The sequence below is a fragment of the Lagenorhynchus albirostris genome, chromosome 11 (genome assembly GCF_949774975.1).
Source record: "Lagenorhynchus albirostris chromosome 11, mLagAlb1.1, whole genome shotgun sequence".
NCBI lineage: Eukaryota > Metazoa > Chordata > Mammalia > Artiodactyla > Delphinidae > Lagenorhynchus > Lagenorhynchus albirostris.
Window position 1 is genome coordinate 94,992,962 of NC_083105.1, and position 24,135 is coordinate 95,017,096.

The 24,135-nt window shown below is 39.4% G+C and overlaps 1 protein-coding gene across 5 annotated transcripts in view; it reads left to right on the top strand.

Annotated features, from left to right (window-relative positions):
* Positions 1-414: 414 nt before the first annotated feature.
* Positions 415-24,135, top strand: part of LRP6 (LDL receptor related protein 6) — a 178,399-nt gene continuing 154,678 nt past the window's right edge. For 4 of the 5 annotated variants that reach the window (XR_009543590.1, XR_009543589.1, XR_009543591.1 and 1 more), the window contains exons 1-2: positions 610-923; positions 20,632-21,025. Coding sequence is in view for 2 of the 5 variants with exons in the window: in XM_060166873.1 (XP_060022856.1) it covers positions 869-923; positions 20,632-21,025 (449 nt within the window). In the remaining 3 variants the exon portion in view is untranslated. Of the gene's footprint in view, positions 547-609; positions 924-20,631; positions 21,026-24,135 lie in introns of those variants that run through there. The other variant, XM_060166871.1, reaches the window with a different exon arrangement.

The following is a 24,135-nucleotide window of genomic DNA, read 5'->3' on the forward strand; positions in this document are numbered from 1 at the left end:
TAATTTTTATTTGCCTTAAAAAAAATAGATGCTTAAACCAATTTCCAACCTTGGGACTAAGCTCATCAGCCGCGTTGGGACCCGCGAGGCTCCCCGAGCGTGGACCTGCGGCTTCGCCGGCCCCGGCCCGCCGTCCCCCGCCGCCCCCCGCCGCCCCGGCCCAGGTGGCGGCCGGCAAGGCCCGGGAGCCCCACCTGGCTCGGCCGGCAGCGGCCGCACAAAGACCCGCGCAGGCGGCGGCCGGGCCGAGCCGCAGAAAGTAGTCCCGACCACGCCGTCTCCGATGTTGTTCGACGTCGCTTCACGCCCTCCGCGGGGAGGGCCGAAGGGGCCGGCCCGGGAAAGAATCCCATTGGAATGCGCCGCCGGGCGGCCTTTCCCCTCCCGCCCGCCTCTGCTCGCCCCGCAGGTCTCCTGGGGTCTCCCAGCCGAGGCCGTGCGCACGGCCCCCTCTCCTTTTCTGGAGTGCCCGGGAGGCGGCGCCGAGGGAGGGGGCTCGCCTGCGCGCAGGGAGACCTCGGCGGCGACTCGTGCAGGCGGCGGGTGGTATATCCCTGCGCCGCTGCGTGAGAGGAAGAGGCTGAATGAGGAGCTGCGCGGGGGAAGCGGGGCGCCGGGGGAGGAGGCGGCGGCATGGAAGCAGACGCTGGCGTCGCGCGAGCCCCGGGCGGAGCGGCGCGATAGAGAGGGCGGCAGCGGCGGCGGCGGCGCGCGCGGAGCCTTGACGGGCCCCTTTCTTTCTTCTCTCTCGGGAAAGCTGGGAAGCATGAGCGTGCAGACCTGCCGCTGCGGCGGCCGCCCCGGCTCCTCGCCTCCCCCTCTTCGGGCCGCCCCTCGCCGGTGAGAGAAGCGAACGCGAGAAGGGAAGATGGGGGCCGTCCTGAGGAGCCTCCTGGCCTGCAGTTTCTGCGTGCTCCTGAGAGGTGGGGAGAAGCGGGGGAATGGGGAAGTTGGTGGGCTTTGGGGGGGAGGGGGCCTCGTTCTGCGGTGTCGGGGGGGAGGGGAGGGAGGGAGGCGAAGCAGGGAAAGAGGAGCCGGGAGAGGCCTGGTCGTGGGGAAGGAGGGAGAGAGGGGCCCGGGAGAAGGGGCTGCGTGCTCCGCCCGGCCACGCTGCAGCCCCCGCCTCGCTTTGCCCACCTCGTCGGGGCCGAGCGGAGCCTCCGTCCGGCCTCCCTGACCGGGTGACACCCCGACCCCCCGGAGCCCCATTCTGTCCGAGTGACTGAAGGTCGGTGTGTCTCTTTCTGCCTGGAGTCACCGGGGACGAGGGGCTTTGTCTGGATTTTGGCTCTCGGAACGGTGGAGCCCAAGATGCTTCCACGTTGGGCTTTCACCCTCGAAGCCCCCGCCTTTTCCATGTCGGTCCTGGGAACTTTGAGAGCTCCCTTACTATTTTTCCAGGCCTTGTTGCAACTAATAACTGGTTTCCGTTGGGGATATAATGATCGTGGGTGAGAGCACAGTTGGAAAGTGACTCCGAGGTTAAAGGTCGAGAGGTTCAGCCTTGGGAATCGCCCGGGCTTCAGGCCATAATAAAATAGAAACGTTGCCCTTGCAACTCCTGGCATTCAGGACTTGCCCCTATTTTCGGAGCATGCAAGTGCACAGTTGGCACCAAGTAGGAGCGTCATCCTTGGTGGAGAGGAGCCTGTCCTGGGACCTAAGTTATTTGCTGCGCTCTCCTGGGGACTGCTTGGCACTTTGGTAAATAACATAGGGTATTCTAGATAATTTGCCCCGAGAATCGCGTAAATTCGATGGTCCTGTGGGTTTTTGTTTTTGTTTTTGAATTGGCCTGCAAAGCTGTCACATACGCTGTGACTTTTATTTTGTGACAGTTCACTGAGGTTTTTCACTGGCCCGCAAGATTTCAACAGCTCTTCTCAAACTTACCAGTGGGGAAGTGGTGATGACTCTGATGCTATGGGGCATTTACCAGCAGAGGAATTTAAGTGCCGATTGATGCAATGACTTGTAGCTTTGGTTTTGTTAAAACTCTCGCTTGTGTTCACGGTCAGTTTTTTTTCAGGTACGTCACCTCTTGGGTCTAAGGAGATTTTTAGCTATTAATTTAACAGGCTAAACTTTTGTTAAGTGTGCAAACTTACTGAGGTTTCCAGAACACGATAGAAACTAATAGTCTTGTGCTATAAATGAGCCAGATATGCCATTTTTGAGTATATATTTATTTTAGATGAGAGCGATTGGCATTGTTTTGGAGGAGGGATTTTTTTTCTTTAGTTACGCTTCAGGATTATTACGTCTGCCTGTTGTATCTTTTACTTAATTACGACCCACTGTAAGCATATCCTAAACTATTTCCACGTGTAAACTCCAGAAAGCTAGTGCCCATTTCATTTTCATGGCAGAGAATTTAATGCAGTGTTATGTACTTGAGAGGTTTAATAAGTATATGTTTACTTTGTTATAGTATACTCCCTGTCGAAAGGGGATTTTGCTGTAGCTGTGCAAAACAATTATATTTGACATAAAATATGTATATATTTTAAGACAGGAGATTAATCAAGTTAACAAATAGGAGAGTCAGCTGATGGGTTAAAGTCTTTGAGAAGTTGAAATCCATAAACCGGGATGTTTCTGGTTGCCCAATTGTGTTTCTCGGAAGGGAAGGTTATGATGTAAATGCCACTTGTTTAACACCACGTTTGAGCCTATTCATTATTGGAATTAAGAGAAGTTGTACTTGAAGTAATATTGTGAAGTATGATACTGTGTAAGAAGACCTAAAAGAGTTAATAGTTTAAATTGCCTCATTTCCACTAGCAAGCAAAGTTTCCAAAAGTGAAGCTTCAATTTTAAATGTAGTCTAATAATGGTATGAGGTGGTCTTTGAATTCAGTGTACTTAACTGTGAGTATATATTTGAACTAAAACTGTCTTTCAGTGTGAAAGATTTTTATTCATAATTTAGATTCTTTTCATTCCATGATAATGTCATCTTCTGTTAAAATGGCAATATTAGATAACCTTGGACTCCAGGGAGAAATGGGATTAATTTGTTGCATTAAGATAATTTTTCTTCACAGAAGAGTTGGAACTTTTAACTTTGGGAAGATGGAATGATGGGAGAGTTTGGGAGACCTTTTGTCCTCTGGCCCTGTTAAATCAGTAGCTGAAAGGCAGAGAATAATGCTGTCATTATCTGGGCTGCATCCCTGTCCCTATCATCAGAGGACAAGGTGTAATGGAAAGATTTGGGAATTTCAACACCAAAATCTTGGGTTTAAAGTCCGTGCTTCACTACTTAATAACTTTATGATTCTAGTCTAGTCAGTGAGCTTCTCTGGGCCCCAGTTTCTTTACTTGTAAAATGTGGGTAGTAATACCAAGCTAATTTGCAAATTTGTTGGGTATATTAAATGAAGTACTGAATACAAGGTAATTTGCAAATGTTATTTTTTGTTATAATTTTTGATTGTGGACGTATCCTCAAATGCTGGGGATTTGAGATTTAATTCGTATGAAATTCACAGATTCTTAAAGATAGAAGAGATCTTGATCCTTCTGGTCTAACCATTTCATTTGCAAGTGGGGAAACGCAGATTCAGAGAGATTATATCATGATCAAGATCCTACAGCTAATTAATGTTAGAGCAGGGATTTATTGTCCATTCTTTCAGCATTTAAGTATGGTATACCTACTATATATCAGGCTCTGATGGTATATTGGTGAGCAAAATCGTCACGGGCCCTGCTCTCATGGACCTCACGACCTAGGTTGCCATCCTTACTTCCATCCAGGTGCTGGTTAGAAAAGATTATAGCTCTGATTTCTTAGAGGAAATATTTTTTATAAGAATATAAGTTTTGGAATACTATAAGTGTGTATAATCTGTAAATACTATGTCTAGCTTATTTTGAGAAGGCTTCGTTGTTTTATAAGAATGCTTTGTTACTTACCTTTCGTTGTTATTTGTTTTGGTGGGTGTTGGTAAATACTGTCAGCACAAGCCACTAGTGTTTCCCATCTTACATTTTTATAGGAGTGGTCCTTGGGAAATCGTTTAGTATCAGGTGTAACGAAGTCTTGGGAAGATAGAATGCATTGTGGTGTGGGAATCAGGAGAATTCGATTCTTCTTCTAAGTTTGTCATTTGCTAGCTGTGTGACCTTGGATAAGTTACCTAATCTCTGTACACCTTCATTAGGATAATGAATCCTCGTTTTGGAGGTTCTCACTTCATATTAACACACTAAGGGCTTTGAGAGGTTCTGAGGTAGAGACCAGTTTTAACTTTGTTTAATCCACTGTTTCCCAAAGTAGACAATGAATTTTTCTGTAAATCCTTTTAACATTGTGCTGAACCTTTGTTCCAAGCAACACATGTAGAGAGAACCTGGACCAGGTAACCCTTTAAGCGTTAGGTTGAGTCATGTGAATTGATATTTGATGATAATTTCATATAGTTGAATCTGATACTTTAATCCCTTCTTACTTACTTGGCTTTAGATTTGCTCATCTGACTAGGAAATAATTTGACTGGTTATGAAACTTCAGGGTTTCAGCTCCTTGTTATCATCAGGCCTAACAGTGATTTCCCATGGTTAAGTTTTTCAGAGAATTTTTCTTTTCTTTAATTGGAGGTTTTTCCATTTGCTGAACTGAAATGCTTTTCTGTATAAGTTATATACGCTTTGACTATCAGAAAGGTTTGTCTTTTTTGAATATCAAAGAAGATTCTGTGAAGGAGTATATAAATGGAAAATATTTTATGTGAATTTATAAATTGAATATATTGGAAAAACAAGTAATACAGGTTATAGTTCTGCTTAGGCCATGGGTAAATACTCTGAGAAAATTCATTTTCATCATGGACATTTTATTGCAAGTTGATATTCAGAGAAGATGATAAAGAGGGGCACTGTAGCAGAAAGGTATGGGCTTTGTTGACAAATCAGGTTCGTCTTCCACCACTTTATGTAGCCTTGGACAAGTTACTTAGCTTTAGTTTCTTCTACTATTTCTTCTACTATTAGATGGGTATTATACCTTCCAAGATTTCTGTGAGAACTGATGAAGTGTTTGCAAAGGGATAGCACAGTGCACAGTATGTGGACTTTGAGTAAATGGTCACTATTGTCAAGATGGCTAATTTAAAAGAAATGTTAATGCACAGGAAAGACGAGTAAAACATATATATTCTGGGCACTGTTTTAGACAGTAGTTTTAAACCAGTGGTTTTTGAACTTGATTCTTTTGCAACTGGAACAAACTCCATGAAATACTTCTACTTTTGATATTTTCTATTTTGTTTTATATAAACAAGATGGCCACTATCTACTAAATTTATTTTACCTTCTAAAGGATTGCAACTTGAACACTTGTAGGTGATTATTATAAATAAGCTAGAGAATAAATAGTTCGATTGATTATAATACTTATTTACTTATTTAAAAGTTGCCCATACTTACGGGCAAAATAATTTTATCAAAATACTGTCTAATTGAGAATTTTATTGTATTTGTTTATAATAATTAAAATCAGTTGATGGACTTCTCCCTGTAGGATGGGTAAATGCTATACCAAGTGCCTGCATTGTGTATTTCAGTCTTTGTATGAGAGTCTTTTACATATCTTCTGTAAAAGGACCTCCTCTTAATGAATAGAACTCTGCTCCATGTGCATAACTTTGAAATTTAGTCAGATACATGGTCTAGGCAACCTAAAGCATAGGATATTTGCCTTTGAGATTATTCATTTAAAATATAATTCATCATAAAAACAAGGAAAACTGTTATTTGATATTATTAGCACATGCTTTTGTTTCTCAAGCTGTTTGTGTTATTTGTGGCAGTGACTGTCCTCACAAAAAAGTCATGCAGATGTGAGACTGGAAAATACTAAAATGTACCTGGGCTCAATTTGGTGAACATTACAGGTACTTCAATGCTGTGATCCTATTAGCTATAATGTAACTTGCTAATTTTTGTTTCTGTGGTGCCTTGCTTGGAAGGGCCAGGAACTTGGGGATGTGAAGTGAAATCATATTTTTAGGCAAAAAAAAAAAAAAGTGAAAATTTAAATTATTAATTGACACGAGAAAGACGCATGACTGACCTAAGGCCAGATTGCCTGTGCTCTGGACAGTAATTTTACATGCGGTGCTTTCTGTATGCATCTGATTTCATCTGGACCTTAATATGGTTTTGAAAATGATACCGATCACTTTGGATAGGGGAAAATAAATAACATTGTAATTTTGGAGTTTGCACGTAGGTGGTTTGTCATATTACTATAAAATAAAAACTAGTCCAGATTTAGGTAAGGAGAGACCTTATTCAAAAGGATTATTGCAAAAGGGAGAATGCTCTTCTGTAGGATCTGCAGGCATCTCAAAATAAAACACAAAAAGACTCTTCTTTTATGGAGAAGGGTGAGCAGGGCTGGCAGGGCTGAGTGGGTGAGGGTGAGCAGATTGCATGATCAAGATAGTTTAACTGGAGTTTTTTTTATTTACTGCAGTCAGTTGATGGCTTGGAATGAGCTGTTAAGGGAGCCTAAGAGCATCTGCTTCCTTAAATTTAGGGCAAGCCATACTTTAGGGGCTTGTGGGAAAGGAGAAAAGCCCGACTAAAGTTTGGTCAAGCCAAGTCAGTGGATAAGCAAGGGTAGTTGTGAGCACTTGGTCAGTCCTGCTGTTGTTTAAAAGAAAATTGGTCAGTCTTAGGGATATGTTTTAGTCAGCTCAGGCTGCTACAACAAAAATATTATAGACTAGATGGCTTATAAACAACAGAAATTTATTTCTCACAGTTCTGGAGGCTGGTAACCCAACAGCAGGGTGCCACTATGGTCAGATTCTGTTGAGGACCCTCTTCCACTTTGCAGACTGCTGACCTCTCTTTGTATCCTCACAGGGCAGAGAGAAGAGAGAGGAAGCAAGCTCTCTCTGGACTTTTATAAGGGTACTGATCCTATTCATGAGGACTCTACCCTTACGACCTCATCTAATCCTAATTACCTCCCAAAGACCCCACCTCCTAATACATTCACATGAGGGGGAGTGTAGGGTTTCAACGTATGAATTATGGGGGACACAGACATTCAGTCCACAACAAAGTAGGCTAAAGTCATTGTGAAGTTGGTCTCATTAGATTGGTCTGATTATTTATGTAGGTGTAGGCATTTTAGGTCTGCTTCAATGGGACTTTTTATAAGGAATCTTGGATTGAACTTTTAGAAGCCTCTTGAGGCCAGGAAGCCAAGTCAAGTACTCACCATTGGGTTTCACTTGCAGTACCTATAGATTTGGATAAATTCCTAAGGTCCCCAAAATATCCTAGGGTTCCTGGGCCTGCCTGGAATTGACCTTGCTTGCTTTACCTGTAAGTCTGGGAACTGTAAGCCAGGCACCAGTCTAGTTTTCCCAAGGGAACTGTAAGCATTGTTCCATAAAATCAATCACAGCTCCTTAAAAGTAACTGGTGGTATTAGATTAAGTGAACATGACTTTCAAATATGACATCCAGTCAAAGCCTTAGTTGCATTATAATGTTTCCAACCGGGAGGACAGACTTTTATTGAACCTATACAAATAACTATGTTGCCATGAAAATAAGAATACTCATTTAAATAAGAGTTTTGTTTTTGAATTATGGATGAATTAGGAAGAAAAAGACAAATGTTTTTATTTCTCTTTACAAAAGCATAGCCTACTGAAATTGTCAATGAATTATAGATAGCTTAAGAGAAAAGAGAAACGAATTCCTTATATCCAGAAAATAGGACATTAAAGCATCAGCAGTATTTTAAAACCCATAATCATCCTTCATCAGTTTATTCAGTCCTGTGTGATTAATTCTTGTTCTGCTAGATCTTGGGTTAACAGTCTCATGAATCCATCCACTTCACTAGTTTTTTGGGAATCCTGACTCAGTCCACTGGTATAGTCTCAAAGTTATTTAAGTGATGCCATCAGAAGCTTGTGCCCAGGGGTTACCGGTATAGTCCTCTTTCAACAATCCTTTTTTTGTTGAAGACAAGCACTTGGCCTGTAGCTCACTTGCAGGCACTTTCAGGGAGGCATCGAAGTAAAACAAAAAACACTCTGTAGATGACAAAAGACTTAAAATGGTGGTGATGACTTATACGGGTAGTTTTAAAAGTGAAAGATCTGATGAGAGTTTGTTATAAAAAATAATGCAGTTGGGCTTCCCTGGTGGCGCAGTGGTTAAGAATCTGCCTGCCAATGCAGGGGACACGGGTTCGAGCCCTGTACTGGGAAGATCCCACATGCCATGGGGCAACAAAGCCCGTGTGTCACGACTGCTGAGCCTGCGCTCTAGAGCCTGCGAGCCACAAGCACTGAGCCTGTGAGCCACAACTACTGAAGCCTGTGTGCCTAGAGCCCGTGCTCTGCAACAAGGGAAGCCACCGTGATGAGAAGCCCGCGAACCACAACGAAGAGCAGCCCCCGCTTGCCGCAACTAGAGAAAGCTCGTGCACAGCAGCGAAGACCCAATGCAGCCAAAAATAAATAAATAAATAAAATTTAAAAATCTAAAAAAAAAAAATAATAATGCAGTTGATGAATAAGTTTGGTTGTTTTTATGGCATGCAAACCAAAATAAAATCAGTCCAGAAAAGTTTTAGGCAAGATATCTATAAGCATAATGATTAACCTTATTTTTAAAAAGAGTAGTTATTACATCTGATTTATGAGTATAAATGAATATAACTGTTGTACAGAAAAAGACTTAAAGATATAGTGTAATCCTGAGATATAATGTGTCATGAAGCGTATAGTTAGAGCATATCAAGAATATATCAAGATTATCAAGTAAAAATTTTTAGTTAAGTCTGGAATAAGTCCTAAACATCTGTAAAATAAAATTCCATAAGTAAGTTAAGTGAATCACTGGTGGAGAACCACTCACTGGCCTACCAATAATGTACTGTATTCAAATTAGAGAAATGAAATTGTGACCAAGGTAACATTAAAAAAAATCATAAAAAAGAAAAAGCAAAATTGTAATTGATGACTCTGTACTGTTGTCTAATATCAGACAAAGCACCACTGGGACTCAGGAAATGGAAACACATTGTGAACACTGAGGCTGGTGATAAATTTCTAGGAACTTCATCCAGTTTTTGAAATAATCATATCAACATTTTACCCATACTGATTTAATCTAGGGAGGATAAGCCTCTCTTCTGATTGGACAGTGCTTCCCATGCAAATCATAGCATTGATCAAATAAGCCAATTATTTTTAGTATCTCTCTTCTTACAGGGTGAAAGAATTAATCCTTTGTGAACTTCCAGGGGCCCTTTGGGAAATTTTAAAGACAGTTGTAGGTGCAAAAGACATCATTTAGTATTTGAATTTGAAAAGGCAGAATGTCAAAAGTTGTCAGGAGGTTTGAACATTCGATTAAATGGGATCATGGATCAGTGAGAAAAAATACCTGGCAACCTATTTTAACCAGTGTCGAAAAAATATTTTTTTAAAAGTGAACATAGGAAAGAACTTCAGCTCTTTCAAAAGTGAGAAGACTTTTTAAAATGATAACACATGATAAAATTAACACCAAGTGCAGGAAATTCCGAAAAGACACCGAATTTTTGGCTTCTGAGGAGATTGATTACTCAGAAAGCAAAGAAAAACCTTTTATAACCTCTTTATTAACAGCGGGTCAGAACCCAAGAAAATTTTGTCATTTTAGTAGAAAACCAAATTTTAATTTTATAAGTATAATGTGTGATACTGAAGCACTTTCTGAAAATCTTACAAATAAACCTGTCAAGTCTTAGCTGGCTTTGACCGTGACAAATAAAATTATTTTTATCATCAACTTGTTATAACTTTCTCTGTCCATTCAGGTTTTGTTCTGCATGTTCCTCTTTCTCATTCTGGAGCACTTAGTCATTTTACTTTAGGACCTTTTTTTTTTTTCCCTTAAAAACACATTCTGCATATAGAGTTGTTCCTTTCTGTCATTATTTCTATTAGAGTCTCATTTACATACAAGGTTATAACTTATAATTACAGTAACTACTATTTTACAGAGAAAACTATGAGGTGGATAGTTGTGAACTGTCATACACCAGCGTTTTGTAGTAGACTGGCAGAGTTTATGAATATATATCTTACAACTTCTTATAGCCATGCACTTCCAGATAGTACAACTTCTCAATGTGACAAAAATGAATATGTTCATTGATAGACTCAAATATGTGTGGCTTCTTGGTACCATGAAAATAAGAGGCAAAAACTTGTATAAACTTGAAATGCTTATGCTTCAGTGTTCTGTCTTACTTAGAAATGACCTAGGTATTTAATGAACATCCATGGACTAACTTAGCATAAGTCTAAGGTTTTAAGTTACTAAAAGATTTTGGAAACTACAAGTTGGCTTATTACAAGATATAATTACTTTTGAAGTACAATTTGTCAGAATAATGATTCAACTTGACTAAGTACAAATGTAGATATAATGCTAGTTTATTCTGTCAATAAACCTGTAAAAATTTAGGAAGAACATATTCAAGTAGAATAAAAACCTATTCTTGTGTTATACTTAATGCCCATAACTCAGAAGACATAGGTGTTTTTATTAAAGCAACAATATTAAACTGGTCTCATATACCAAAGATTTGCCTAAATGTATGTTAACTTGGATTTTTAAAACATTTGGGTTAGTTTCTAAGAATTTTAATTTCCTTAACTTCTGGAAATCTTAGAAATACTTTTTATGTGAGCACTTTTTGTTGTTATTTTAACAGCTTTATTGAGATATTCACACACCATACAATTCACCCATGTCACGTGTACAGTTCAGTAGTTTTTAGTCTATTCACAGAGTTGTGCCACCATCACCACAATCAGTTTTTTTGTTTGTTTTTGTTTTTGTTTTGTTTTGTTTTGTTTTTGCGGTACTCGGGCCTCTCACTGCTGTGGCCTCTCCCTTTGTGGAGCACAGGCTCCAGATGCACAGGCTCAGCGGCCATGGCTCACGGGCCCAGCCGCTCTGCGGCATGTGGGATCTTCCCGGACCGGGGCACGAACCCGTGTCCCCTGCATCGGCAGGCGGACTCTCAACCACTGCGCCACCAGGGAAGCCCCCAATTTGTATTTTTAACTTTAGGTCCCTGAGCCCCTCGTGAATCCCTAGGGGGGAAAAAGTGCTAGTGACTACAGGGAATTGAGGGGTTGGAGTAAGAAGGGAAAGGTCTGACAGGGTGGATACAGGGTTGGAGGAGATTGGGGTATTAAAGGAAGATAGATAAAGGATTTAAGGGAAGGTTGAGTTTGGTAAAATGGAGGAAGGAAGAGAGATGGTGATGGGAAAGGAGAGGTTTTAGGGAGATCCCGTTTCCCAAGGAGGATATTGAAGTTCTAAATTGTCTTTAGTAAAATTTTGCCATTTTTTAAGATACTGGACTGAATTAGGGCTGTAATGGTGAAGCGTGTGGTCAGTGGGAGAAGACGGAGGGCGCTCAATAGAGTGACAGTTACCAGTTGGAGTAGATAATTAAACAAGACATAAGAATTTTTTTTTCTTTTTTTTTTACATCTTTATTAGAGTGTAATATCAGCTATACATATATCCTCATATTCCCTCCCTCTTGCGTCTGCCTCCCACCCTCCCTATCCCACCCCTCTAGGTGGTCAAAAGCACCGAGCTGATCTCCCTGTGCTATGCGGCTGCTTCCCACTAGCTATCTATTTTACGTTTGGTAGCGTATATATGTTCATGCCACTCTCTCACTTTGTCCCAGCTTACCCTTCCCCCTCCCCGTGTCCTCAAGTCCATTCTCTAGTAGGTCAGTGTCTTTATTCCCATCTTGCCCCTAGGTTCTTCATTACCCTTTTTTTCCTTAGATTCCATATATATGTGTTAGCATACGGTATTTGTTTTTCTCTTTCTGACTTACTTCACTCTGTATGACAGACTCTAGGTCCACCCACCTCACTACAAATAACTCAATTTTGTTTCTTTTTATGACTGAGTAATATTCCATGGTATATATGTGCCACATCTTCTTTATCCATTCATCTGTCGATGGACACTTAGGTTGCTTCCATGCCCTGGCTATTGTAAATAGAGCTGCAATGAACATTGTGGTACATGACTCTCTTTGAATTATGGTTTTCTCAGGGTATATGCCCAGTAGTGGGATTGCTGGGTCGTATGGTAGTTCTATTTTTAGTTTTTTAAGGACCCTCCATACTGTTCTCCATAGTGGCTGTATCAATTTACGTTCCCACCAACAGTGCAAGAGGCTTCCCTTTTCTCCACACCCTCTCCAGCATTTATTGTTTGTAGGTTTTTTGATGATGAAGACATAAGAATTTAAAGGAGCTGGGAAGGGGTATTCCCTTTGGAAGAGCCAAGGAAATTCCCTTGTGTAATCTCCATTATAGGAGTTAGGGAAGTTAGAAGAGGCCTCACAGAAGAGCTGGGAATATTCCCCCTCAAGAGTTAGGGTGTGATTGTCTACTCAGAGAGTCAAAGAAAAAAATTCTTTGCTGGAAAATATCAAGGTAACTACTTACCATGTTGCAACAGACAAGATGTCTGCAGCACTGGTTAAAGAGTTGAACTCAAGGAAAGATCCCTGAGTCTCTGAGCAGGAGAGGAGTTTAAATGACTCACAAAGTGTCATTATTGAGGTGGGGATGGCATGGGTCCGTAGGTGAGGTCAATACCCATCCAAGTCATGTCACTCACTATACAGATGTCAAATACAAATAAATTCCTGCTTGGTAAGGCGAGTCTTTATTCACAAGGACTTTTGCAGTAAGGAGAATGACCACAAGGTATGCAGGTATCGCAGAATCAAACCCAAAAAGACTTTACTCTTACATGTAGAAATGAATAGTGCCAGCAGGATATTTGTGGGAAAGTGGGACAAGTGGGTAGAGGTTAGCAGATGACGTGACCAGGGCAGTTTTAACAGGAGGTTTTTGTGGGTATGGTCAGCTGGTACTTCAGATGAGTCCTTGAGAGAGGATGTTCTGGATTGGCTTGCTTAAGGTTAGAGCTAGCCAGAGTTCAGGGCAGAGAAGCCTGACTAATCTGGTCAGGCCAAGTCAGTGTGTAAGTTGGGCATTTGTGTGCATTTGGCCAGTACTTAATGTAAAATCCTTTAGGGTTTATGACAAGTATGCTTTTAGATCAGGTTCTAAAAAATTGCTTTTAAATATTAGTAAATGTTTTCCATGTGACCGTCTACAGTGAACTGTTAGGGATTTTCCCCAAATTATTTGAAAGGTATGGCTCCTGTTCCCAAGTGGCAGAGGTCCTAGTTGAAGAAGGAAATATACCTAAAAAAATGCTAATATCAAATAGGTGGTGAAGACTGTAAGGGTGCAAAGAAGGAAAACTGAGGCAGTTGGAAAGATTCTTGGAATAGATAAGGTTTGAATCTGGCCTTGAAGGATTTGCTTGCTGGATAAGGTTAGAGAAATATGGAGTGTGCAGGAAAATGAATACACTGTGGTGATGGAGTATGATGTGCTCACAGTTGGTGTGTTAAAAACTAGTTTGTATGATGCAGAGACTATAAAAGGTAAGTTAGAGTCATAGGTAGAAAGCACCTGGTGGAGGCCTGAGATATTGAGGCTTTTTAATTTTAGGCACAGGAAATCAGAAACCTTTTTGAGTTGGATAAAGTAGAAGTATTAGAAGTAGAAAAGGGAAGGGAGAGTGTTGAGATCATTTACTATTGAGGTAGTTTAGGCCTGAGGTTATGAAGGTCGAGAGTAGGATAGTGGTTCTAAAAAATGGAAAAGAAGAGGCAGATTTAAGGACATGCTAAAGGAGAATCAACAAGACAGTGAGTGATTGGCAGACGGCGGGAAAAAGGTGGGTGTCAAGGATGGCTCCATGGCACACCAGTAGGATTAGGAAAATTGTGGTACCATTGACTCTTGAGAGTTTTCTTTGGGGGAAAGGTGATGAATTTAATTTTATGGCAGGAAGAGACGGCCAACTTAGATAATTTTCTCATCTACACTCTGTGTTGTTCCCTAAGTAAGAGAGTGTAGAAGAGAAGATTATCCAAGTTCACCTGGTTAACCAGCAACTCTGTTCCGGTAATTTTCAAGTCATCATCTCCAGCCTGAGCTTCAGTTCTACACATATAACTTCTTATTGGCCATCTCACTATCCTGTTTCTTGAATCTCCAATGGCTCCTGCCAGGTCTCTGCTCTCAAAAAGCTTTGTTTTAATAAAGCTAACCTTGCTGCCACCAAGAGAATAATTATATTAATCACAAAACCTTACAGTATTGGTATGCACTTCATATAACCACCCATTAGTTATTAACTCCTTTAGTCTAACTTCCCACCTATCACACAACTGAAACTGCTTTCTCCAAGTCTTTATAACCAAATCCAACTGGCCTTTTCTCAGTCCTTATTCTTCTCTGCAGCGTTCAAAAATGTTGACCATATCCCCACCTATGTAGAATGTTCTGCATACTATACTATTATTCCTCTGATCATGCTTCATCTGCCTTTTAGTTTCAGATCTTCCCTCCCACTTAGCAAACATAGGTATAGACTAAGAAAGGAGGCAGGGCAACTTGTCATTTGAGACCGAGGACAAAATAGAGGAGGATGGGTGGGATATAAAGAGATTTTTGAGAAGTTTAAAGTAAGATGTTGGGGATGTGTGACATTTACCTTGCTTCCTGCTTCACTGAGATTACTTTGTGAGATGATCTGGGATGAAGGATTCAAAGCATGGAATTTGTCTTCAGGAAAGCAGAAAAAGTTCAGAAAGGCACTAGGGAAAGATTGGTAGGAAGTTAATAAAGGAAAATAAGGATTTCTAAGCACCTGTGAAGGTTCACTAAAGAGATATGATGGTGGTTATTTGGGTTATCTGGGTATTAGGAAGTCTGAAGGTAAGTGCTTTGGAGTGGAAGATACTGAGTGCATGGCACATACGCTACAACTAGGGGCAAGTGTGTGTGGATCCAGTGTATTTCTTTAGTAGATTAAAACAGTGTTACAAATCAAACTATACCTTTCAGATGTCCCATTTAATATATTGCTAAGTAGATATTGGTGACAATATTGTAGAAAGTATTGAAGTATCAGAAGGGTGGTTGGACAGGATGAAATCTGGGATTTCTTTTTTAATAGTGTGTATAGGTTTATGTATAGTCCTTTAGAAATCCTCAATTATAACCACTACTGCTAACTTAAATTAACTTGTTCACACCCGCCCCCCTTTTTTTTGTACTCTTAAGGCTTGTGAGGCCTTAAATGACCAGAAAGGTTCTTTGGATTTTGTAGACCACATATTTAGTAGAAATGTTAGTGTTTGACTTGAAAGCCATAAAAGACATTTAGCTGGTACTTAATGCCATATACAGATTTGGTGTAGTTTTCAAGGAAAGTGCCATAAAGAAGGGTGCCCAATAAATATCAGATTATCATCACTCTTGGATTTTAAATTGTAAATGCTCTGGGGCTATTTCTTAGCCTTGTGCGCCACTTAACATTGTACCCTTAACTAATACTGACCTTTCTTCTGATTTTTATAATTGGCGCATACTATGAGGGGCTCAGTATAAGATAGTGCAGTGAACACTATGTGGACTGATAAATCAGTGTGGTGTATGAAGGCCTGAAATGAGCGAAAAGTGAATCTGTGAGGGAAATTTACTAATTTGCCAATAGCAGCTGTAGGTACGCAGAATAAGCAGAAAGGGCTCTTAGTCACTTTTTTAAAAAGCTGTCTGCCCATCTGTTTTTGACTAAGAAAGTTGGACTTAAGGTTAGTTAGAAGAGTTCATGTTGTGCTTACTGATGAAAATAGTGGACTTCATAACTCCATTTGGCAGACACAACCCATAAACTGGCTTAAACATCACTTTTTTCTTTACTGTTTTTGAGCACCTTAATTTTTTTTTAAATTTCTTAAAGAGGGAGTGGTTAGTTTTCAGTGGCACTTGGTCTTGGCTTTGGATGACTGTCTTAGACCTTTAGCAAGTAATTGTGAGAGAAGATCATGTAGATTATTGCATTGTAACTCTGGTCTTATTTTTGCTGCCTCGTCTGTGTTCTTCATCTCAGCCTCTAGATCTGTGCTGTCCTTAACGACCACTTGTCTACTTAAATTTAAATGAATTAAGATTAAATAAAATTAAAAATTTATTTTCTTAGGCATACTAGCCATCTTTTAAGTGCTCCATAGCCACATGTGGCCAGTGGCTGTTGTAGTGCACAGTGGAGAGAACACTTCTATCATCATAGAAATTTCTGTTGGATAGTGGTGCTCTAGATCTTTAATTACTGTTGATACCAGGAAAGTAGATGTGAGAAGCTTGCAATAAATGCTTTAAAAAAACCAAAACGCATATTTTGGGTAAAAAAAAAAAAAAAAAGCATTTATACTACTTCAGTCCTAACAGCTTCAGCTTTCTCAGAGTTAAATCTCTCTTTCGGATAGGCTTTATATTTAGTTTAGGTATTAGGTCTTATTCAAAGATCATTCTAATAATAATATAAAACAGGATAAAAATAGTTGTATTAAGAACTATATCTGCCAGACTGTTTTATTAAGGTATAATTGATAATTCAAGAAATTACACATATGTAAAGTTTAAAATTTAATAAGTTTTGACATATCTGTGCACTTCTGGAACCATCATCACAGTCAGTATGATATAGCCATCACCTACGAAAGTTTCCTCATGCCCCTTTATCATCCCTCCTTCTCTTCTTTTCCACCCTCTCTCCCCACCTCCAGACAACCACCGATCTGCTTTTTGTTACAATAGATTAATCTGAATTTTCTAAAATTTTATATAAATGGAGTATGCAATATATACAGTCTTTTTCTGACTTATTTTATTCTACATAATTATTTTGAGATTCACCCAAATTACATAAACAAATAGTTCATTACTTTTTTTTTTGGCGTGCCGTGTGGTACGCAGGATTTTAGTTTCCTGACTGGAGACTGAATCCGTGCCCCCTGTAGTGGAAGCGCGGAGTCTTAACCACTGCACTGCCAGGGAATTCCCAATAGTTCATTACTTTTTTTTTTTTTCTTTAATTTGGCTGCGTTGGGTCTTCGTTGCTGCGTGCGGGCTTTCTCTAGTTGCGGCGAGCAGGGGCTACTCTTCGTTGTGGTGCGCAGGCTTCTCATTGCGGTGGCTTCTCTTGTTGTGGAGCACAAGCGCTAAGCGCGTGGGCTTCAGTAGTTGTGGCATGCGGGCTCAGTAGGTGTGGCTTGTGGGCTCTAGAGCACAGGCTCAGTGGTTGTGGTGCACGGGCTTAGTTGCTCTGCGGCATGTGGGATTTCCCCGGATCAGGGCTCAAAGCTGTGTCCCCTGCATTGGCAGGCAGATTCTTAACCACTGCACCACCAGGGAAGTCCCCATTACTTTTTTCTAAAAATTATTTTTTTATACAGATTTTTATTAGTTATGCATTTTACACCCATCAGTGTATACATGTCAATCCCAGTCTCCCAATTAATCACACCACCACCACCACCACCTCCTGCCGCTTTCCCCCTTTAGTGTCCATACGTTTGTTCTCTACGTCTGTGTTTCAGTTTCTGTCCTGCAAACCGGTTCATCTGTACCATTTTTCTAGGATCCACATATATGCGTTAATATATGATATTTGTTTTTCTCTCTGACTTACTTCACTCTGTATGACAGTCTCTAGATCCATCCACATCTCTACAAATGATCCGATTTTGTTCCTTTTTATGGCTGAGTAATATTCCATTGTATATATGTACCACATCTTCTTTCTCCATTCGTCTGTCGATGGGCATTTAGGTTGTTTCCAGGCTATGACTATTGTAAATAGTGCTGCAGTGAACATTGGGGAGCATGTGTCTTTTTGAATTATGGTTTTCTCTGGATATATGCCCAGTAGCGGGATTGCTGGGTCATATGGTAATTCTATTTTTAGTTTTTTAAGGAACCTCCATACTGTTCTCCAAAGTGGCTGTATCAATTCACATTCCCACCAACAGTGCAAGAGGGTTCCCTTTTCTCCACACCCTCTCCAGCATTTGTTGTTTGTAGATTTTCCGATGATGCCCATTCTAACTGGTGTGAGGTGATACCTCATTGTAGTTTTGATTTGCATTTCTCTAATAATTAGTGATGTTGAGCAGCTTTTCATGTGCCTCTTGGCCATCTGTATGTCTTCTTTGGAGAAATGTCTATTTAGGTCTTCTGCCCATTTTTGGATTGGGTTGTTTGTTTCCTAATATTGAGCTGCATGAGCTGTTTATATATTTTGGAGATTAATCCTTTGTCCGCTGATTCGTTTGCAAATGTTTTCTCCCATTCTGAGGGGTTTTTTTTTTGTCTTGTTTATGGTTTCCTTTGCTGTGCAAAAGCTTTTAAGTTTCATTAGGTCCCATTTGTTTATTTTTGTTTTTATTTCCATTACTCTAGGAGGTGGATCAAAAAAGATCTTGCTGTGACTTATGTCAAAGAGTGTTCTTCCTGTGTTTTCCTCTAAGAGTTTCATAGTGTCTGGACGTACATTTAGGTCTCTAATCCATTTTGAGTTTATTTTTGTGTATGGTGTTAGGGAATGTTCTAATTTCATTCTTTTACATGTAGCTGTCCAGTTTTCCCAGCACCACTTATTGAAGAGGACGCTGTCTTTGCTCCATTGTATATGCTTGCCTCCTTTGTCATAGATTAGTTGACCATAGGTGCGTGGGTTTATCTCTGGGCTTTCTATTTTGTTCCATTGATCTATGTTTCTGTTTTTGTGCCAGTACCATATTGTCTTGATTACTGTAGCTTTGTAGTATAGTCTGAAGTCAGGGAGTCTGATTCCTCCAGTTCTGTTTTTTTCCCTCAAGACCACTTTGGCTATTCTGCTTTTGTGTCTCCATACAGATTTTAAGATTTTTTTTTCTAGTTCCATAAAAAATGCCATTGGTAATTTGATAGGGATTGCACTGAATCTGTAGATTGCTTTGGGTAGTATAGTCATTTTCACAATATTGATTCTTCCAATCCAAGAACATGGTATATCTCTCCATCTGTTGGTATCAACTTTAATTTCTTTCATCAGTGTCTTATAGTTTTCTGCATACAGGTCTTTTGTCTCCCTAGGTAGGTTTATTCCTAGGTATTTTATTCTTTTTGTTGCAGTGGTAAATGGGAGTGTTTCCTAAATTTCTCTTTCAGATTTTTCATCATCAGTGTATAGGAATGCAAGAGATTTCTGTGCGTTAATTTTGTATCCTGCAACTTTACCAAATTGATTGATTAGCTCTAGTAGTTTTCTGGTGGCATCTTTAGGATTCTCTGTGTATAGTATCATGTCATCTGCAAACAGTGACAGTTTTACTTCTTCTTTTCCAATTTGTATTCCTTTTATTTCTTTTTCTTCTCTGATTGCCAAGTCTAGAACTTCCAAAACTATGTTGAATAATAGTGGTGAAAGTGGATATCCTTGTCTTGTTCCTGATCTTAGAGGAAACGCTTTAAGTTTTTCACTATTGAGAATGATGTTTGCTGTGGGTTTGTCGTATATGGCCTTTATTATGTTGAGGTAGGTTCCCTCTATGCCCACTTTCTGGAGAGTTTTTATCATAAATGGGTGTTGAATTTTGTCAAAAGCTTTTTCTGCATCTATTGAGATGAGCATATGGTTTTTATTCTTCAGTTTGTTAATATGGTGTATCACATTGATTGATTTGCGTATATTGAAGAATCCTTGCATCCCTGGGATAAATCCCACTTGATCATGGTGTATGATCCTTTTAATGTGTTGTTGGATTCTGTTTGCTAGTATTTTGTTGAGGACTTTTGCATCTATATTCATCAGTGATATTGGTCTGTAATTTTCTTTTTTTGTAGTATCTTTGTCTGGTTTTGGTATCAGGGTGATGGTGGCCTCATAGAATGAGTTCGGGAGTGTTCCTTTCTCTGCAGTTTTTTGGAAGAGTTTGAGAAGGATGGGTGTTAGCTCTTCTCTAAATGTTTGATAGAATTCACCTGTGAAACCATCTGGTCCTGGACCTTTGTTTGTTGGAAGATTTTTAATCACGGTTTCAATTTCATTACTTGTGTTGGTCTGTTCATGTTTTCTATTTCTTCCTGGTTCAGTCTTGGTCCCCATTACTTTTTATTGTATGGGTAGATCACTGTTTGTTCATCCATTAGTCTGTTGATGACATTTGGGTTGGTTCCAGTTTGGGTTATTACAAAAAAGCTGCTGTGAGCATCATGCACAGGTCTTTGTATTGACATATACTTTTATTTCTCTGAAGTAAATATCTAGTCTTTTAAGAAACTGCCAAACTGCTTTCCAACGATGCTGCACCATTTCACAGGCCCCCAGGAGAGTATGAGTGGTCCACTGGCTCCATATCCTTGCCAGTTCTTGGAATGACCAGGCTTTTAAAAATTCTATCTGACAGACATTTTAACAGGAGAAGACTGTCCTGGTACAATTAATTTCCCCTCTTGCAACTCTTTTGTATTTAAAATGGTGCAAAAATAATGCTTTGTGAAAAGATTTTGCCAGTTTTCTATACATTGGTTTACTCTTTATTTTTGATAGTATTTGCTCACTAACACTGATTTGAAACTCAATTTATAGGAACCAAGACATTTCCTTTGTTTTGACTTACATATTTTTCTTTTTTTGTTCTAGCGGCCCCTTTGTTGCTTTATGCAAACAGACGGGACTTGCGATTGGTTGATGCTGCAAATGGCAAAGAGAATGCTACGATTGTAGTTGGAGGCTTGGAGGATGCAGCTGCGGTGGACTTTGTGTTTGGTCATGGCTTGATATACTGGAGTGATGTCAGCGAAGAAGCCATTAAACGAACAGAGTTCAACAAAACTGAGAGTGTACAGAATGTTGTTGTTTCTGGATTATTGTCCCCTGATGGGCTGGCATGTGATTGGCTTGGAGAAAAATTGTACTGGACAGATTCTGAAACTAATCGTATTGAAGTTTCTAATTTAGATGGATCTTTACGAAAAGTTTTATTTTGGCAAGAGTTGGATCAACCTAGAGCTATTGCCTTAGATCCTTCAAGTGGGTAAGTTTTGCATCATGTACAAAGGTTATTGTATCTCCTTCTCCTGGCTGTTTTCTCTCCATTAGCATAGACACCCCTTACCTCCAAGAGAAAAGAAACATCAGACCCCAGTTTTAGATTCTTTGGGCTTCTTTGTCAAGTAGATTTGAATGTGGGAAGTTAGGTCATGTTCTGAAAGTAAGGTGTGTCTGTAAATAGTTTTGCGTTTCTAGTATCACTTATGGGATAGCCATGTTTATAGTTCTTGGTTTTTCTTCTGCATTTATTTTTTATAATTATGGGAGGATAATCAGAAGGCGGAGAAGAAGGAATGATAAATGAGTAGTATTTGATAGCTCAAGGTTATATAAAAAATCTTCTGAGTCTTGTACCTTTTATTATATACACAATTGTTTTGTAATGCCTAGTGTTTTTTATATTAAACTGATTTTTTAATATGTCAGTGTTGAATGAAAAATAAAAATCAGGTTATTAAATAACTCACTTTTAGTTAGCTAGACATGTATTTGCCATAAGAGTTTATTTTCTTCCTAAATATTTGTGTTTTTATTATATATATATTTTTAGTGCAGATATTCTCTACAGAACCACTGATTTTTCAGAAAGCTGTCTCTAATTTGGGCAACACAGTGTATAGGGATACCATGGTATCCTATTACTTTTTTTTTCTTTTTGGCTGTACCGGGTGTGGCATGTGGAACTTCCCCAACCAGGGATCAAACCCGCGCCCCCTGCGGTGCAAGCGCGGAGTCTTAACCACTGGACCACCAGGGAAGTGCACAAGTTTATTTTCTAATAGAAGAGAAACTTAAAGCTATGGGCAGATCTTACTATAAAATGTGAACTGTGTCCTCAGGTGCTTCTCTGTTACTGTGTTTCAGTCCTGCCATATACAGTTCCTTGCTATTTATCTGTTGAATACATTGTCATGCCAGAGTCTGTCATGGCTAGGTATAGGTAACTAAACATGAACCTGAAATGAGTTACTAATAATTGTTTAAAATCCAAAGATAAATAACCTGTGAATAACTCTTTTAGTACTTCATTTTCTTTGACTTTCAAGTATATTGGAATGCTTTGAAACTCATTTATAGAAGGCAGTGGATTAATATTATGTAATAAATTAAAATATGGGAAAAATGAAAGAAAGGTTTATATATGCTCCTTTCTCTTGATATCAGACCCTTTTTGGTGACAAAAGTTAAAGAAGATACAATGTTATAGGAAAATGAAAAGCCTTTTCTGACTATAAAAGATAACATGGGCAATGGTGAGTGAAATTTTAGGGTGAGAGGTTCTAGAAAACACATATTATGTATACTTTATATAATATGTAAAACATGTCTTTTTAGAGGGGCATTAAGAGGTATCTGCTAAAGTCAGATGGTCTTTTAATAGAGCATCAGAAAATATTGTACTGACTCTAGTGGTAGGAAAAAGGTTTGTGTGTCCCAAGGAGGTCACAGATGTTGAATGTGCGGTAAACTGTATTGATTGAAGAATTTGCTTCTTGAGAACTTGCAAGGTATTTTTGAGAAATGGAATCTGTTTTGCCAGCCAAGTTCGTTAAGTCTCAGGGAGTGTTGAAATGTTTCTGAGGTTACTGCTTCACAGAACACACGGGGTTTTGGTGCTTTCAGTGGTTATTAGGGAGTAATACGTTGATGAAAAGTTCTTTTTTTTTTTTTTTTCCATTTTTGACAGATTCAATCTTATAACTCTAAGGGTGATGATGGAAATTTCCCCAAATATCTGTTAAATGGTTAGTATGTTCAGAGCTCTGCTTTTTGTGTTCTTCTTGGGGAGAGGGGGAATATCTTTAAGGATTTACTATTTTATTTAAGGAGAGAAAACTTAGGAGCGAGAACTTTTCCTTTTTCAAAGCATGTTTATTTGCATTATGTAGTATGTATGTGGAGAGGGAAAGAGTGTTAAAGGAATTACAAGGGCCACAGAACTCTTAAGGAGGATGGGTGGATAAAATAGCTAGATTATCACCATTCTGGAGGAGCATCTTATTTCTATAAGGGATAATGATTACGTGATTGTACATAGTCAAGGGAGATGAATTTATAGGCAACTATTGACTATTCAGGAGCTGATAATTTAATAAGTAAATGAATCATTCTCATTTTGTCCCCTAAAACTGTTTTACTTCTGGGTGGCAGGTCTGCTAAGTGTCTTAGGAAGTAAGTTTGCCATGTGATTAAGAAGTAATTACATTAGCGTTTCCGTGGCTTGAATATTTACTAATATTTAAAGTTTGAATTTGCCAAAGACTCAGCTGGTAAAGGATACTGGAAGAATCAATAATAATGTGCTTTGAAGGTAGAAAGTACTGTTATTTAAGCTTCTAAGGGATGTTCAGTGAAGAATATGTATATTTTTCCTGAGGCCTAAATGGGGGTGTGGTCAAACACTCAAAGAAATGTCTTTTATTATTTTTGATGTCTGTAGTTAGTGTTGAGTGTGTTGGTGTGTGTAAATTCACTTTCCCCCCCTTTAACAGTTCTTTTAAAATTTCTTTTACTTTTTTGAAAGTTATTTTGTGGCAGATGGCTAATTTTTAAATTGTGCAACTGGAAGCAAACAGAATGCAGACAAATGGCATCATTTGGTAATCAGCATGATGAAGCGTATTTAAAATTATATTTTAAACTCATGCATTTAAAAATATGTTTTATCAGTTTTTCGGTATTGATCTTAGGTTTTATGTTAATGCTTTTAGTTTTAATGGAGTAGTAATTTTGGATTGAGTATATCACTTATCAAACAGAAGAGATGATTTTCAGATTTATTTTTTAGGGGAAAAATGAAGTTTGCTTTCCAGAGAAAGTACATGAAAACAGAGCTGAGGAAAAAGGTGGCTTTATCAGAGTTCCGGGATCCTGGGTTATGAGGTTCAGAAGAGCTGACTGAGCTCTCTCACAGCAGCTTATGTAAAAGGAAAGCTATTGAATGACTGGTATTGTTTGAACCCTGGGAACTGGTGCAGAAATCTGTGTGCTTTTGGATGTATGGAGTTCTTTGTGCAGTCAGTCCATTTAGCCTAGACTGAAGGAAGATTTTTATTTCCCTCCCTAAATTTGGCCTCTGTTAGTCTGAGATTT